Below are 17,889 nucleotides of genomic sequence, written 5' to 3' on the forward strand. Positions count from 1 at the left end.
TTTTTCAAAAAAAATATGATTCTTTTAGAACCTTTTTAGAATTATTGTTAAGTAAATATATAAAAATACAAAACTAATATTTTACCTACACTTTAGGGATCAAATTAGTTATTAATCCTTGAGTTAAACATGTTACGTCATCATTTTGTTAAAGAGTAGCGGGAGTCAACAAACGAGTGATCAAAATGTAACAATTTGACAATGTTAGTGACTATACGTAACTTTTGAAAATTAAATTACCGAAACATAATTTTTAAACAAAATTTAGAGCCTGTTGATGCAATTTGCCCAATATAACTTACCTTAAAAACTACTACTTATCTTCTAAATTTTTCCATAAAATCTAAGAAGACCAAATAATCATGGATCAGGTCACAGATTCATCAATCAATCTAAAAAATTGGTTTAATCAGTTAATACCAATTTTCAATTTAATCACTTCAAAGCTATTCTTCAGATGGTACCTGCAAATCGAATCAAATTAAACACTACAATTTCAAGATTATTTTAGATTTTTTGGAATTAAAAAAATCAATCAAGGACCGAAATTGATCCATTTTCCAAAATTGTTGCAATTTAAAACTTCTCACTGTTGAATTTGAGCCTCAAAACAGGTTAGATTCAGAAAAGGCCCCTCCTTTCTTTCTATTTTGAGAAAAAAATTAATTAAAGACAACATATATATTTCTGATTAATTCTGATTAATTATATAATATATTCAATTATTTAACCTATTCTATTCTATTTTATATTTAATTTTTCTCTTCTTCTTTTTTTTTTATTTCGAAAAGAGATTTTTTTATTAAGGTTGATTGATTTTTTGTGTGTTTTTATAGGTTTTTTTTTTCTTCATTTCAGTTATCTGGAAAATGGCGAACGATAGTATTGGGATTGCCAAAGATGTCACTGAAGTAAAATTTCTCTTCCCTTCTTTTATGTTTAAATACTGCATTATTTTGACCTTCCTTTTTAATTGTTGCAATGATTTATTTACTGTTTATCCTCTTTTTTAATTTTTCGGGGTTTGTTTAATTTTAGTTGATTGGCAAAACTCCATTGGTATATCTTAACAAAGTGGTGGATGGTTGTGTTGCTCGCATTGCTGCTAAGCTTGAAATCATGGAACCCTGTTCTAGTGTCAAAGACAGGTTACCCTCATTTTCCTTTAAATCCACTTTTTGTGGTTCATTGCTGTTTATGATTAGTGTGTTTATCATGCTAGAAGCTTCATTTCCTTATTTAAATTTCTGGGTTTTGTTTATTTATTGGAAAAAACTTATATATATTTGTGATGGTGTAGGATTGGTTATAGCATGATCTTAGATGCTGAGAAAAAGGATCTTATTACCCCTGGAAAGGTTAGTAGCTTGTGTTGTTAACTACTAATAAACCTCCAATATGGTTTCTTGTTTATGTTATGTTGAGTGTCAGATACGCGTATGTTTAATTTCGAATCATGTTTAAATGTGTCTGATAAGGTACTTTAAAGGAAATGAAGTGTATTAGTGATAGTATTTGGCCTTAATTGCTATGGGATTGTTGATTATGATTTAAATGTTACGAACATTGTTTTTCCAAAACGGCTGTTTGAAGAGTGTCCTCATCGAACCTACAAGCGGAAACACTGGGATAGGGTTAGCGTTTATGGCTGCCGCAAAGCAATACAGGCTTATCATTACGATGCCTGCTTCGATGAGTCTCGAAAGAAGGATCATTCTCCGAGCATTTGGAGCTGAGTTGGTTCTCACCGATCCTGCCAAGGGCATGAAAGGTGCTGTACAAAAAGCAGAGGAGATATTAGCCAAAACACCTAATGCATACATGCTGCAGCAGTTTGAAAACCCTGCAAACCCGAAGGTGATCTTGAAACTATGTTTTGATGGATCCAATTGTTGGTTGAAGAAGTCTGTTAACATACACTGTTGTTGGTATAGATCCACTACGAGACTACTGGACCTGAGATATGGAAAGGCACGGGAGGTAAAATCGATGCACTTGTTTCAGGCATAGGTACCGGTGGTACCATAACAGGTGCAGGCAAATATCTTAAGGAGCAGAATCCCAACATAAAGGTAAGCTGGTATATACTATATGCAGTGTTCATGCAGGTAAATGAATGATAATCTGTTTATAACGTCAACTTCCTCATCAGTTTCGTTCTTTTATATGGTTTAGCTTTATGGAGTTGAACCAGTTGAAAGTCCTGTTCTCTCGGGAGGAAAGCCTGGTATGTTACGAATCACCCAATCATTGCTTATAATTAAGTTGCAGTTGGCATTTTTCTGCAAAATGGAAGATTGAAATGGTGTACTTTTATGATTATAGGCCTCGAGCCTGCTATCGTTGGCTTTCTCTATGATATTACTATAGGCAAGAAAACAAGTTTATTGTTTAGCTGACTGTTTGGTTTGTTTCATGCTTACATATCAAGGTCCACATAAGATCCAAGGAATAGGTGCTGGTTTTGTCCCTGGTGTTTTGAATGTCAGCATCGTCAATGAAGTTGTTCAAGTAAGGGTTCGGAACGATAATCATGCTTCGAGATTGATCCCTCTTTGGGCCGTGGCTCGTTCTTATTGTCGTTTTGAATTTGCAGGTATCAAGTGATGAAGCTATTGAAACTGCAAAGCTTCTGGCATTAAAGGAAGGTCTACTCGTAAGTTCTTCCATCCTTCAAAAATTTATAACCATGGGATCGATCTTATGCATATCTTTTTTCCGTCCGGTTGGCTTACAGGTCGGAATATCATCGGGTGCCGCCACCGCAGCTGCGATTAAAATTGCAAAAAGACCCGAGAATGCGGGAAAACTCATCGTTGTAAGTTCAATTTTGGGTCTAATTCAACCTGGCAAACCAATGTCTACCCTCTATTAACATCTATAAATTTCTCTGATTCTGTTCTATAACATCAATGCAGGCAATATTTCCAAGCTTTGGGGAAAGATATTTATCATCAGTGCTGTTTGAATCAGTAAGAAAGGAAGCAGAAAACATGACATTTGAGCCATGAGCTTTTAATTTTCAACAAAGAATCAGAACAAGTTTCCATGACTGATTATTATCAAAAATTTTAATTGGGATTTTAGCTTTGCATTGTAGCTATGTAATGAAGTAAATTAGAGACCCAATTGCAAATAAAATAGCAGAAATCAGAAATTACATTATAAAAGGGTTCAATTGCAATAAAATATGTATCAGATTCAGCTGAAGAAATCTTGGACGCCTTTACCGGCGAAAACCCGATCGGAAAGCTCAGCCAAAACGGCATTAACAGTGAGTAAAACGACACTAGAGCCAGCAATAACACCGAGAACAACACTGGTGGTACCCAAAACTTTACCAAATGCAGGCCACTCGATTTCCCTTATCTCCTCAGCCACTCCGCCGGCGAGACTGTTATCACTATTATTCGCTTCTCTCTCCTTCATCGCCGTCTTTATCTCTGCTCCAATGGCACTCAGCTCGCTTTCCTCGCTCGATTCCGGTTCCGTCTCCACTTCCTTGGCGGTCAACGTGTCTTCCGTGCTCTCCTTGCTTTCTTCGATAGCCTTGGCGGTGAAAGACCGATGTTTGTTTGAATTGCCGGTGATTTTGAGAAGAGGCTTGGTTTTGGAAGGGAATGAGAAGAAACGGTGACCGGAAGGTACTGGTTTCCGTGGCGAGTAGGTTGGAGGAGCGGCCGTTTTCGTCGACGATGCGACGGGGAATAGCAGCGACGCGGCCATTTTTCGCCGGGGTTTAATGTTGAAAGTATGCTGAGTTTGTTTTTTGGATAAACTAATTAAATACGGGAGATTCGGTTCATGGGCGGTCTAAGGGATTGGGTGCATGCACCGGTTATTTTTTTTTTTTTTTTTTTGAGCGCGTGGTTGCCCAAATACTTGTGGAAGAAAATAAAAAAGAAAAAAACCCTTAAGAAAACACTACGACTGATAAGAGTCTCAGTCTCGTGTGAACTTGCTTCCTCGATACTGCCGTGGCGCCTTCTCTTGGCTATGGCTATTTTGAGGCCTTACGCTTTTCACTCTATATCTTAAAGGAAGAGAGAGTTTGAGAGATTACAAGATTTCAGAGCTTTTGCTAAGGTTTGCTCAGTTTTCTCTATCTATGAGAATGAAAGGAGAGTCTGAGGTTCTTATATAGAGGCCACAAAATCTTCAAATTTCGTGTCTTCTGGTATCTTTTCATATTCTGTAGTGTGTGTCTTTATACTTCTTGGGCTTATTGGATCTGCCTTTTCTATTATGTTGGCCTTACAAGCCATATCGAGCCACCATTGGTCCCAACCTTCGGAGGGCCTTTCGTCAAATTGGCAAAGCCCATTAATTATTGCCGAAATGTCGATTATCTTATCTTCTCTGGTTATGGGTTGCCCTGCTACAGCTCCAGCATATGAAGTCATTTCTTTTTTATTTCTAGCTTCTCTTCGAGATTCTTCGAGGTGTTTTATCAGCTCGTTGTTCCGTTCTCGTTCAGCCTGGAGTTGTTTTTGTAGATGAAGATTTTGTCGCTTGAGTTGTAGGATTTGATCTCGAAGGGCTGTTGTTTCTGCAGTTGTATTTAGGTTGAGGCGATGCTCAAACATATTTGGACAAAAAATACAATGTTTCAACAAAATTGAAGTCTATAATAATCCTCATACTGGAATCGAGACTAGAGGTGCTCATGGACCGGGATAATCCTCATACTGGAATCGAGACTAGAGGTGCTCATGGGCCGGGCGGCCCGGTCGGGGCCCGATGGCCCGCCCGAAATATGAGAGGGTTCGGGTAAAAATATAAGCCCGAACTATGGGTTTGGGCAAAAAAATGAGGCCCGTTTAGAAAATGGGCCAGGCCTCGGGTAACACTTTTTTAATCTGGGCCCAGTCCAGCCCGAATATAATAAATAAATATATTTTTTATTTTTTTATTTCAAAATATTTTTAAAATGCTTTTTTTATTTTTTTTTATTTTTAAAATAAATTTTTTGTGTTTATTTAAAAAATGGGTCAGGTTGGACCCGGACCTAGGATGCAGGCCGAATTTTTTTGAGCCCGACCCGGCCCATGAGCACCTCTAATCGAGACATCTGTCGAGAATTATTTGAAAATTTTAAACCCCTAAAAAGTATGTATCAAAATGTAACCCAACTTGTGGAAATGACATATCTAACTTTTTTTTATCTAAATATTTAATGTTTCAAATCACAATTCTTTTGTAAATAATAAATTATTACTAAATCATTTTTAAATTAATAAAACATAAAATTATAAATTTGGATTTTTAAAATTCAAATTAATCTATTAAAAGATAGCACTTAAGATTTTACCTTTTAAAATTTTAAATTTTTTTGCAGTTCCATTACTCTTTTCTAAAAATATTGTTTTTTCCTACTAAAAATATTTTTTTATAATAATAAACAATAAATATTTTTTTATTATAGACAACAGTAGTTATGCTATAATTTGGTTCAATGTAACTTTGTTGAAATAATAATTAATTTTTTTAATATATTCAATATACAATACAGTTTTACTTTATGTAATTAGTGCAAAATAACATTATTCAAAATAATGACTTATTAACATAATTAGCTCTAATATTATTTAAGTAATAATTAAGATACTTAAAATTTTATTCCAGTAATAATTCTATTTTACATCAATAAAATTAGTACAATCTTTGTTTTCATCAAAAATATTTAATTAATAATTGTAAATTTTAATTATCACAATTTTATCCCTATATTTTATGGTTAGAGTTTTATTCAAGTAATAACTCTATTCTAAATTTGACATAACTTTTTAACTAATAATTATAATTTAAATTATAATTATTTTTAAATATTTAATTAGCATAGGTTCTATTAAATTATAATTATTAAATATATAATTATCACAACCTTTTAAACTAATAATAATTCAAAATTAAATATTATAATTATTTTTAAATATGAATTTTATAATACGATAAGAAAATAAAGGATATTTTCGTCAATTTTTAACTCTCTCTAAATTCGTATTTATATATATTATAGATTATAAATATTGATATATTTTGATAATATATTTATATGTTTTTATACATATTACATAAATGTTTTCATGTAATTATTTATTAATAAATATTTTTAGGTGATATGAATACCCATCGTGTAATAATAAGTAAACCTAAGAGTAGAAAAGTTAAACCTAGGACCTGTTTTTTTCAGGGAAAGAACTTGTGTGTTTTTACCATATTTGAATACGCGTCGATCTCATGTGAATGTTCTTTTAAAGTACCATAATCTCTGTTCTTAGTTTTAAAAAGTGAATTACTTATATTCGTTAAATTTAAAATAAATTAATTATTTTGATAAAAATTTTATCTATTTTACTGTTAAGAATTAATTAATATACATTAATATGATGTACACGTGACATGTCACGTGTCACTGTTTAGTTATTCCGTTAATCATTTAGTTTTTAATGTTATAAATAAATAAATTTTTTAACATAAAGAACTAGTACGATCTTTAAACTAACATATAAGATTAAATTATCTATTTTTAAATAAAAAGTAAAATACAATTTAACTTTTAATACAAGAACTTTCATTATATTTTTACCGAGTTTTTTTTATTAATAATATATAAAATAATGATTTTACATTTGTGTATTTGCCTCCAAATCCTCTCTTTATCAGCCTAAGGAAGGTACAAGTAAAAACCCACATAATGATAAGGAGCCTGCCAATTGACAAGTTTGTAGGCATCCTAATTTTAGTAGTAAAAGATAATTATTTAGACTTTTGTGGACATTTATTAACATAATGAAATAGTTTGTTGACAGAAGAACCTATCTCCTTCTAATCATGCATATCTTTTAGATTTCTTTTCTTTGTTTGTCTTCAATATTATAGATTTTCTCTTTCTTTGCATAAACATATATGTAATCAATGAAAGCATGAGTTTTTCCATGTTAAAAGTATCATTTATGTTGCTTTTATAAGATATAAATTTTATTCTTTTTTCGGGTTTATAGTTATTTTATTTAATTTTAATTTTTTAAGTATAATATATTTTACCAATGCACTCAATAGTTGTTGATATCAGCATTAATTTCTCATTCTATGCATGTAGGTTAAAAAATTTAAAAAAGAAAGTCAATTATAGATGTGTGTAACTCCAAAGAAATACCCTTAATGAAGTAACCCCAAGGGTTTTTAGTTCTTTTATGTAAAGAGATGGATTTAGTTTATATATTTTAATTTGGTCAAATTTAGTGAATGTAATTTTTTTCAATGATCAATTTTGGTCTTAATATTTTTCAAGATTTGAAATTCAAATATGATCTAAATAGTAACAACTAATTTTATTTGATTAATTGTTGCTATTATACTTTGATTTTTTTTAGCTTATGTATTTTTCAAATTTTGAAATTTCAATACTGACACCAATGAAAATAGTTAAATCCGTTAATTGTTTTGAGTAATTTGTGAATATAGTAAGCTGACGTGATATTACGCATGCTATTTGTTGCACCAGATCTTGAAAATAGCACAATTTAATAAACTTAACAACTACCATTTGATCAAGAGTCAATATTTCAATTTTAAATATTAAAAAATGCAAGGACTAAAATAATTGAATTAAAATACAAAGATTAAATCCTCAACTTATTCATAGTATAGGGACTAATAGTAGAATTTAACCAAATATTTTTTTTTTGTTTGCAATTAAGTATCCATTTGTTCAAATAACATTTTTTACAAATATGTAATTTACCCGTATAAACTTTTGATGCATTATTTATTTATAATTTTATAAAATTATTTTATTTTTTGTTTAATTAAATCAATGTCTAGTTAATTTATAACAACGACACAATAAAATAATTTAATAATAGAATATAAAAACATTATAATTAATTCTTAAATAATATAAAAGATAAAAACAATCAAAACAAATACACATCATTCATTTTGCAATACTTGTGGAAGACTATTGATACAATAATAATTCACTCTCCTTTCTTTAATTTTGGAATTTAGTCCTTCATAGTTTTATTTCTAGTCTTTCAGATTTTTTCATATTTTAAAATTCAAATCTAATTGTTAATACTATCAAATTACTTTTATTAAATTTGTTTAGCTGAAATTTCAAAATTGAAAATGAATAAAACCAAATATATATAAGAAATGATTATATGAAACTGTAATTGTACGTCATCCATATCCCATACTAATAGAAAAATGACAAATCAAATTTTTCCTCCTAATTTTCAATTTTTTTCCTCCTCAAAAAATGGAAATCAAGAGGATAAAATTTAATTTGTCATTGTCCAATTAAAAAGGGTTAGAAATGACGTAGAATCATAGTTTTATACTGTGTCTATTTTAATTATTTAGAAATTTCATTGATGTCCAATGAGAAAGCAAAGGCTGTATGGTCAATGAGCAGTGAATCATGTCACTTGGGAAGGTCTAGGAAGATAGATATATTGCCAAATCCAAACTTCATTATATATAATATATGATATGAAATGTCGATATCATGCATTAGGGTGAAGACAACAGCAAATGGATTTAAAATTTTGGCGTGCAATGGAAATGTGCAGTGTTCAATGTCATATGCAATTACAAGAAGCCAATGGCCTATTCAAATACAATTCCATGAAAAAGGAAATGTCACTCCAAACCCAACAAAACCGTGAAAATGAAAATTACCCAATTCCCGAGGAACTAAATTCCAAAAATCACCATTGATATAGTAACTTAGTTAACTCTCCATATGCATACAATTTTGACAGAATCCTCTGCTCTGCTCTGCACTGCACATTTTTCCTTCTTTTCTTTTCCTTTTTTATGTTTTCAAAGAAATTAAAAACTTCGACCTTGCTAATTAATTATTCATGTTATATAAATTTGTTATATTTTTATATATTTAATTTAATATTAAAAAAATTAATGTATCATTCATGTCTCTTTTATAATTTATCGAAAATAATTTTTCGAAATTTATAATCGTTCCTTTCAACTACGTTAAAGATTCTATCGTTGTTATAAATTATACTACCATCAAACCTATACGTAATAGATTCTACCATTAATTTTTCTTTCGGGACCTTTGATGTTTGACAATCACATTAAAAAAGGTGTGAAAGTAAACCTAACAAATATAATCTGAATTTTAATAATACTTTTCCCATAATTCTGTTCATCATTAGTGATTTTAAACCTAAAAAACTTTGGGAGTACATTATGTGGAAGTGGGGTTTGGTTGAGCCGTTTAAAAGATCTGTAGGACGAAGAAATCAGTTTAGAGAGCTGATCTCTTCCGACCTGACTCTAGTGTTTCAGTTCTCTCTGGCATCATTATTTATCATTATTTCTGCAATTATTTGATTTCAGTCATGTCTTATCATGTTTGTTTTTTTGGTTTCTACTCTCACGTTTCCAAATTTGGCATATTACTTCCTCTCACACTCAAATTTATTTATTAATCGAATTTCAACTCAATTAAAAAAATTATTTTACATTTAAAATAAATTATATTAGCCTATTAATTTTTAACTCGATTAGAATCGACATTATTGTTAATGTAGGAGGATATGAGTTCGATTGTGTTGAAGTGCATTATCCTCCTATTCAAGGGTTGGGAAAGGGTTATGAGTAATTCTAGGCATTGTATCAAATAAAAACCTACAATGAAATTAATGTTGAATTTTTATTATTATTTGAAGGCACTTTAGTCTTTTTATTTTAACAAAAACCAATAAAAATAAAAATTTGAATTCCCAGCAATTAGATTAATAAAACATTAATTTACCACTTAATAATGTTGTTAATTTATTATATCCATTAGTTGTATCTATCTATCTATATTAATAACGTTGTTAATTTAGTTAGAGGTACAATTCAACTCGATACCAACTCATGATTGATGACAAAACTATGACAACCAATTGAAGTGTATTTAGTATCGTTAATATGTTATATTTTAAAATTATATATATTTCATGTGTTATTGTGATTAATTAATTTCATACCATATATTTCATTATTTGTTATATATTATTTTTAAATACATATTTATATTTTAGATACGTGGTTTGACAAAATTTTTAATATATGTTAACTACCTACTCTTTCATTTAGTATTTACCATTCAAATAGTTCAAAGAAATAAAATTGAGTTGGGGTAGTATCATTTAAGAAAAAAAGAGTATTTATTATTAGGGTTTTCAGATAGATTAATTTCAAATCGAATCTAATTTGAAAATACCCTAATTAAAACAATTAAATTGATTCAATTTTTAATTCTCTTAAACAATCTATTCAATGAAATATAAAAGTTGAACTCTCAAGACCAAAAAAATTGTCATTAATCTAGTGGTAAAATCAAGTAATGGGAATTTTTTAAATGATCAAAATTGAATTATAAATTTTTAGAGAAATTAAAGTGAAATTTTATTAATGTATTATTTTATATCTGCACACTTTTTAAAGGATTTATATTGAAATTTCACCAATTTTTGGGGAGTCAAGACTTGTTTGCCCCTCTAACATCGTCTTTCAATGTTTTTAAAATAGGATCAATAATTAAATCGATTTGATCAATTTAATAAAAAAATTCAGTTCAACCAGTTTGCATTGATAGGTTCACTACTCTTCTCTAAATCAATATCTTAATCGACTCTCGATCTAATCTTTCGATCCAATCCTGTTCATACAACTTTGCGATCCCTAATTGAAACAATGTGCAAACATAGCAAGCCAAAAACAATATTAAAATTGTTTTATTGAAGCCTATACCTTAAAAGCCAAAAACAAGACCTTTGCTTCATTAATTGGGATTTACTCGCTATTATTATACCTAAATATAACCCTAAACCCTACATTTGGCCTCGTATTATTAATCTAATCTTGGTTAATCCATGTTCCTCACTTAAAATAAGTTGCTGTTGTGTTTCCAAATAAAGATGGTTGTCTATTTGTCTTAATATAAAACAAAGTTGCACGATGTTGACATTGGGTTTTGGGGATTATTTTTTTTCATCCCACCAAATGTCCATATGTGACTTAAAAATAAAAAAGGGGGACTTAAATTATTTTATTAGTGGAAACACTTAAGGACAAATGGTCTGGTTTTAACCTTACCTAAACCAACTAACTTTAGGGATTTTGTTAATTAATTAAAAAGGTGAAAATTTATATTGTTAATTCATTCTTTTATTTCTCTTTACTTGAAGTTGTTAGCATATCTCTTTGGATCCTATTAGTTTGTCTCCCTTTTGAGTCTTCTAAGCACTTACAAAATATGTAAAGAGCAAACCAGACTCAATTTTCTCAATATTCTCCATGCAATTTTTAGGGCTATTTTCAATTAATATTATTAAAAATATTGTATTATCCCTTTAGCGGCTACCTAGTCTACAATTTGCATTGGATATGTATAATTTAAACCAACTTGTTTTAAAAGATAAAAAATAAATTTAAAGAATAATTTATAATATATATTCATATATATAAACCACAAGTTTGGAAGAGAATATCATTTATTTTTGTTATCATGTTATTAAATTTATATTAAAAATAATTGTAATATTTAATTTAGAATTATTAGTTTAAAAAATCGAAGTAAATTGTATAAGTATATATTTTTTACTAATTTTAAAATAAAATTATTACTTAAATACAACTATAAATATAAAATTTTTACAGGAAATTTTTTTTGGCAATTATAATTAGTTAAAATATTTTGACTAGAAATAAATTTGTGATGATTTTATTGATGTAAAATAAAGTTATTACCTAATCATATTAATTATCAATTAATTAATATTAGAGTTAATGATGTTAATTAGTTATTATTTTGAATAATATTACTTTACATTAATTACATAAAGTAAATATATATTATATGTTGAATGATTTAAATTTTTTGATTACAATATTTGAGTTGATAAATTAAAATATTTGAATTATATTAATAATTTAAATAAAATACAAGTTTACATTAATTTTTGTAATTAAAAATATAATATTTGAACAATTAATTAAATATTAAACGTGTAAATGTGGGATTAGAAGCTAATATGGAAAAAGTGGTAGATGGTTGATATATAAGACGCTACTTCTTAAAAGGGTAAAAGTATTACGGAAGCCGTTATGGAGTTGAATTGCATTTTGTCACCTCTACTAAAAAATAGACAAATTAGTCTTTACACGTTAACAATTCCATTAATTTCTATTGTTAAAATCTAATCCATTTACATCATCATGAGGTAAATGTGGCACGCCACGTGAAACTATCTAGTTATTCCGTTAGTTTTTAACAATAGAAATTGATTAAATTTTAACAAAAAGACTAATTTACTATCTAATTTAACGTACAATGACTATTTTACTCATTTTTTAAGTTAAAAACAAGAGATAAAATGCAATATAACTTCTAAAATAAATTGCTCCATATTACTTTTACATCTTACAAGTGATTGTACCAATCTATTATAGTTAAATTATAGCATCGTTAAAACCACCCTTTATTGTTCAATTTATGATTGTTATCCTTAACATACTCAATTTCGAAAAAATATTATGTGAAATAGTTATGACACGTCAACATATATATAATTCATGAAATAAATTGAATGAAAGTGATAAATAATTACATGGCATAAAATCACGAGGTCCAAGTATTTTTTTAATTAAAAACAATTATTTTAATAACCATAAATTTAATGACATGTAAGAGAATTTTAGTTTTGATTTTTTAAAATTCACATTAGTTGAGCAATGAAATTTTTTTTACATAAATTCAATAATAGGATGATGGAAATCACAATTTGGGCACCTACTTCTTCTACTATGTGATTGCAATTAACATGGCTAACCCTTTGAACAAGAATATCCATTTCATTTATAAATTTTGTTTTTAACTTTATTTTTTATCTACTCAACATATTATTTCTGCACCCTAAAGATTGTCATTGAATAATACAAACATGCTTAGAATTGGGACTTTCAATTATTACAATGGCATCAACTACATGGACCCGACATGTAGCAGCTAACTTGTCCGAAATACTAACACAATAAAAACAGCCAACCTCGTGATTTTGTATGCAAAATTTTCTCATCAATGGACCACACAAAAACAACAATTATAAACCGTCTCACCAGTTTCACAACACTTAAAAACGAAAAAAATGGTTAAAATGTGTACTTTTCAAAAATTAAGAATTTAATTTTTCAATTTCAAAATTGAAGTCTAACCATTAATACCATTAATTTTTTTAGTTAAATTTGTTGCTCTAACATTTTTAAGATAAAAAATATTCATTTGATAACAATTTAATAAAAAAATAAGTTCGTAATTAACTTAAATTTAACAAAAAATATAAGAGTGATAATAGTTCAATCTTAATTTTAAAATTAAAATTTGAAAAAGTAAAAGTACTGGATTCTTAATTTTCAAGAAGTACACAGACTTTTAACCAAAAAAAAAATTACACCATTTAAGTGCAAAACATTTATATATATATATGTGTAACATAGCCAAATGACAGTGGCTCGAGACATCAACATCCCATGCAACAAAAGTCCAAAAAAGAACAAAAACAACCGCCAATATCTTTCATTTTCTTTTTCTAAATTATTAACTATTTTTACTAGGAATTAATGAAAAGGATAAAAAAAAAAGAGAATCACCGGCGGTGGTTTTCGGGTGTATCGGATTCCGGCGACGATGAGAGTTGACAGACAATGATATCAGCAAAAGCACTAACGATGAACTTGTGGGTGTTTTTGGGGTTTAAAGTAAGGTAACAAATGAGTAGTTCATGCAGGAAGTCCCAGTCTTTGTTCACATCGGTTAAGTTCCTCGCTTCGATCATTTCTTGCATTGAAAACCTGAAATCTCTGTATGGGTCCGGCGAGTATTTCTTGACAGCAACGCCACCGTCCATCGGCGGTGGTTGAGGCGGTGTTTCGGTCGTCGTCTCGGTGTTAGGTTCAGCTTCGGGCCTTGTATCGGGTGACTCGATGATGGAGTTAGAACGACCTGGAGAAGAGAAGAAGAAACGGTGGGAAGCGTATACGGTGGCGAAATCAGGTGTGGCGTCGGCGTCGGAGTCGGAATCGGTGGTGCGAACGGAAGGTGTTAAAAGGGAAGTGGAAGCTGATGATGTTGGAAGGTCGTAAAGGGAGTTAAAGTTCTTGGGAAACGATGAAGGATCTTGTTTTATTGATGATGATGGGAGTAAGATTGAAGATTCGTCCATTGATTTGAGATTTGTGAAGCAGAGATGAAACATTTTCAAGAACATATTCGACATTTTTCTTTTTGTTGTTGTAAGAAAAAGGGAGAGTAGGAGAGATTTTGAAGATGATTGAAAAAGGGCTCTGAAAGTGGTGGCGATGTGGGGGTTTTATCGGCTGAAAAAAAACACAAGCCTGAGCTGCTTAAGAAAAATAGATTAGAAAAGTAGTGTTTGGTCTGACTCATTTGATATCCGTATGGGTTATTAAACTCGATTTCATTGGTGTTGGTTCAATTTTTTAGATTAAAACTTAAAAATTTACTATATTTGTATTACTATTTATTATTTTGAGCTTTTTTGCGGTTAGAGGTGAATTTATTTATTTTTAAACAATTATAGAAACGGAATTATAATTTTTTAAAATTTAAAAAATATTTTTATCATATATTAATTTATAATTTTATTATTAAAAAAATTAAATATATGTTTTTTTTTGTTTTGAGGGTCAAATTTACAAATTTTCATTTTTTAGGCTAGCACCTACATGCTCCCGTTTGCATTTTCTCCAACTATTTGCCTCTTGAGAATGCGCATCTTACCACAGCATGCACACATATTATCAATTAAATTTATTTTTATTATATATTATAAACTAAAAAATATATTAAAATTAATGAAAATAAATTTATTTTTAAAAACTGCTGACTTAATTCGGTTAGTATCGATATTGTTATTAATATAAAAAGATGTAAGTTCAAGTGTGTCAAAATATGTTTATCTTCTATTTTAATGATCATAAAAGATTGTAAATAATTCTAAACATTATATTAAAAGTAAAATATAGTATGCATAATATTTTTTCAAAATCGATTACCTTAGAATGGGGCTAAAGCCTAAAGGGCAGCAAATATATTCTTTTTTTTTTACCTTTCTATGTTTGGAGTAAAGTAATATTTAGTATTTGAATTTGTTTTTATTTTATTTTGATTTTTAATTTTTTGTTTACATTTGTTTCGAAATATGATAATTTATTTCAATTTAATTATGAATTTGAATTTCGTTTCATTATGATGATGTGATGCAATTTTAAAGATCAACTTGAAAAAAAATGTCAAATTCGAAAATTAATGGGAAACAAAAGATAAGGACAAGATAGAAAAAATTATCGAACTCGGTCTCTTATTTTGCATGCCAAATGTTATAAAATGACAAAAAGGGTCTACCTCCCTCCGTTATTATTTTTTCGATCATTTATATTTTAATACATGCTTTTGTAATATCTGATATTTATAAAAAAAGTGTACAATTAATTAATATTTTTATCATGCATTAAGTTAAAAAAATATACTTAAATGTGTAGTTAAATAATTATTAAACCCAAAAAGCAAAAGGAAATCACTTCCACTTCCACATGATTTTTCTGCACTCAATTAGATCCTTTTTATGTACTTTTTGTGAGGGATTCAGCTTTATTGGACACCCAAAGATTGAAGCCTATGCATAATAGTAATAAAATACATGGGCCTGGAAATGATTTCCTTTTGTACCTTGGGGTTTCACTTTCCTAACCATTTTACAAGCTAACTGCAAGTCAATGCACAATGGTGGCTTCTAGATTAATGGGTAGAATCAAGCATGAATAAATGAATTTTGTGTATATTCGTTTATTTATTTTTAAGTTTAGTTTGTATTTTTGTATATTATTTTAAAATTGTATACATGTAAGGTTATTTTAAATTGTATTTGTTTAGTCGATTGAGTCTTAGCTCAATCGATATTGATATTGTTGTTAGTGTAAAATGATATGGGTTCGAGTGCGCTAAATTACATTATTTTCCTATTTAAGAGTTGGGGAGGGGCTATGAGTAATTCTAAGTATTGTATCAAAACGAGCAGATATGATAGTAACGTATTAAGATTAATGTTAAAAAAATGTATTAACAATTGTATCATAAATAAAGGGTAAGCTATATTAGTAGTCACTCAACAGTGTTTTTTTTTATTACCCAATTATGAGAAGTAAAATGATTACCTAACTGTATAAGATTTTTTGGTGTCTCTATTTTTATGTTAGAGTGTAGATGACTAAAAAAAGACAAAATTGAATTGTTGGATGATCATTTTGTGACTTTTCATAATTCGATGACAAAAAAGAAAAAAATTGAGTGTCAATAGCAACATTTTCTTTTTGTTTGGATCTAAAAGCATTTTTTAAAGTTTTTAGATGGAATAGGGTTAATTTAATATTTTTATTACGATTGGAAAATATTGTGAAAAAAAGTGTAGTTTCTAAATTATAAGTATTTAGTAGTGTTGTTAAAAGTGCTATAATAAATTAAATATACATTTTAGGCATACGTTGAAAAGTAAAAAATAAATTAACTTAAATGATATTTAAATTCATTAATATTACGATATGTAAAATATAACTTTTAAATAATCAAATATATACTATATTTTAAAAAAGTTTTAGATGAAAAATGGTTAATTTAGTGTTACTGTTTCAGTTGAAAAATGTTTTTGAAAAAAAAATACTTTAAAAAATTGTTGTAAAAACTGTAGTTTCAAAATTCTAGCTACTATGCTAAAAGGAACCTCTAGTTTCTAGTTCCTAATATTATAGTATATGAACTATATAAAATTTTTAAATATTTTTTGGTAAGTAATATAAATTTATTGTAAAATTTAATTTGAATATATAAATTATTAAATATTTGAAATAAAATTAAAAAAATAAACAATTATAAACTTAAATAGAAATATTAAATATATATTTAGTGATTGCAATTTAAAGTAAATTAAGTACAGTACAAAGTTTGATAAATAAAAGCGTATTAAATGAAATAGGGGGAGAGAGAGTGAAAAAATAAAAGAAGAAAAATGATAAATTTTCATTTCGGTATATATAAAAATAAAATTAAAATAAAAAGAGATATATATTAAAAAAAAACAAAACATTTTTTTCGCTGTATCAAACAAATTCTTTTAATTTTTCCATTTTTCCTAATTTTTTCATTTTTTCCCTACCAAATATGCCAATAAAAATTCATTATTTTATCTTTTTATTTTCTACTTTGTTGATTTTTTTTCTATCTTTTCATTTTCTCACTCTACCAATTAAAGTATTAACTATTTTTCATTTAGGTTGAAAATTTAACTTGAAAAGCCAATTTGAAGAAAGAAATGATTAAAAGATAAAAAATTATTTGGTAACTAAGGGTAAAAAATTTTAATTCTATGAGCGAAATTGAGATTTTGATACGTCTCTTTACATTATATTTAAAAATTTTAAAAATAAATAAATAAAATATATAACAATATTCTAACCTCACTAATAACTTTCGGATTGCTATTACAATAAATAAAATAACGTGAATTTAAAAACATTTAAATATATTTTTCTTTCAATTCAAAATTCGAAAGTTATAAATAAAAATAAAATCGTATAAAAATCATATCAATTTATTATGTACACATAAATTTTAGTAAATTAACATCAGCTTTTAAGTAAGTTATAATTTTTTTTTAATTTCGTTAAATTGACCATTAAGATGTAGACCATTTTCTTTGTCATAATTAGTGTGAAATAGTTAGTTGAGTTCAGCATCCGAGTTTTTCAATTAAGCGGTTGTGATGCTTTATTATCATCTTAAACAAAATTGAT

General features: G+C 28.1%; 3 protein-coding genes across 4 annotated transcripts; 1 reads left to right on the plus strand and 2 right to left on the minus strand.

The window, feature by feature from the left end:
• Positions 1-369: 369 nt before the first annotated feature.
• LOC121221029 (cysteine synthase) lies at positions 370-3,081 on the plus strand. 2 transcript variants are annotated; one of them, XM_041101356.1, is made up of 11 exons: positions 370-614; positions 837-911; positions 1,039-1,148; positions 1,301-1,358; positions 1,594-1,857; positions 1,935-2,072; positions 2,176-2,227; positions 2,432-2,511; positions 2,597-2,656; positions 2,738-2,818; positions 2,919-3,081. In XM_041101356.1, exons 2-11 carry the CDS (start codon positions 870-872, stop codon positions 3,009-3,011), a joined length of 978 nt encoding a protein of 325 aa, XP_040957290.1. In that variant the 5' UTR covers positions 370-614; positions 837-869; the 3' UTR covers positions 3,012-3,081. The 2 variants fall into 2 exon arrangements, with proteins under 2 accessions (XP_040957290.1, XP_040957289.1); XM_041101355.1 differs by having other exon boundaries at positions 859-911.
• Positions 3,082-3,141: 60 nt separating this feature from the next.
• LOC107928581 (preprotein translocase subunit SECE1) lies at positions 3,142-3,726 on the minus strand. Its single transcript, XM_016859834.2, has one exon. The coding sequence runs from the start codon at positions 3,724-3,726 to the stop codon at positions 3,202-3,204; it is 525 nt and encodes a 174-aa protein (XP_016715323.2). The 3' UTR covers positions 3,142-3,201.
• Positions 3,727-13,480: 9,754 nt separating this feature from the next.
• On the minus strand, positions 13,481-14,456 carry LOC107929038 (transcription repressor OFP12). The gene has a single exon (XM_016860365.2). The coding sequence runs from the start codon at positions 14,298-14,300 to the stop codon at positions 13,671-13,673; it is 630 nt and encodes a 209-aa protein (XP_016715854.1). The 5' UTR covers positions 14,301-14,456; the 3' UTR covers positions 13,481-13,670.
• Between the last annotated feature and the right edge of the window lie 3,433 nt (positions 14,457-17,889).

Source organism: Gossypium hirsutum, chromosome D09, assembly GCF_007990345.1.
Source record: "Gossypium hirsutum isolate 1008001.06 chromosome D09, Gossypium_hirsutum_v2.1, whole genome shotgun sequence".
NCBI lineage: Eukaryota > Viridiplantae > Streptophyta > Magnoliopsida > Malvales > Malvaceae > Gossypium > Gossypium hirsutum.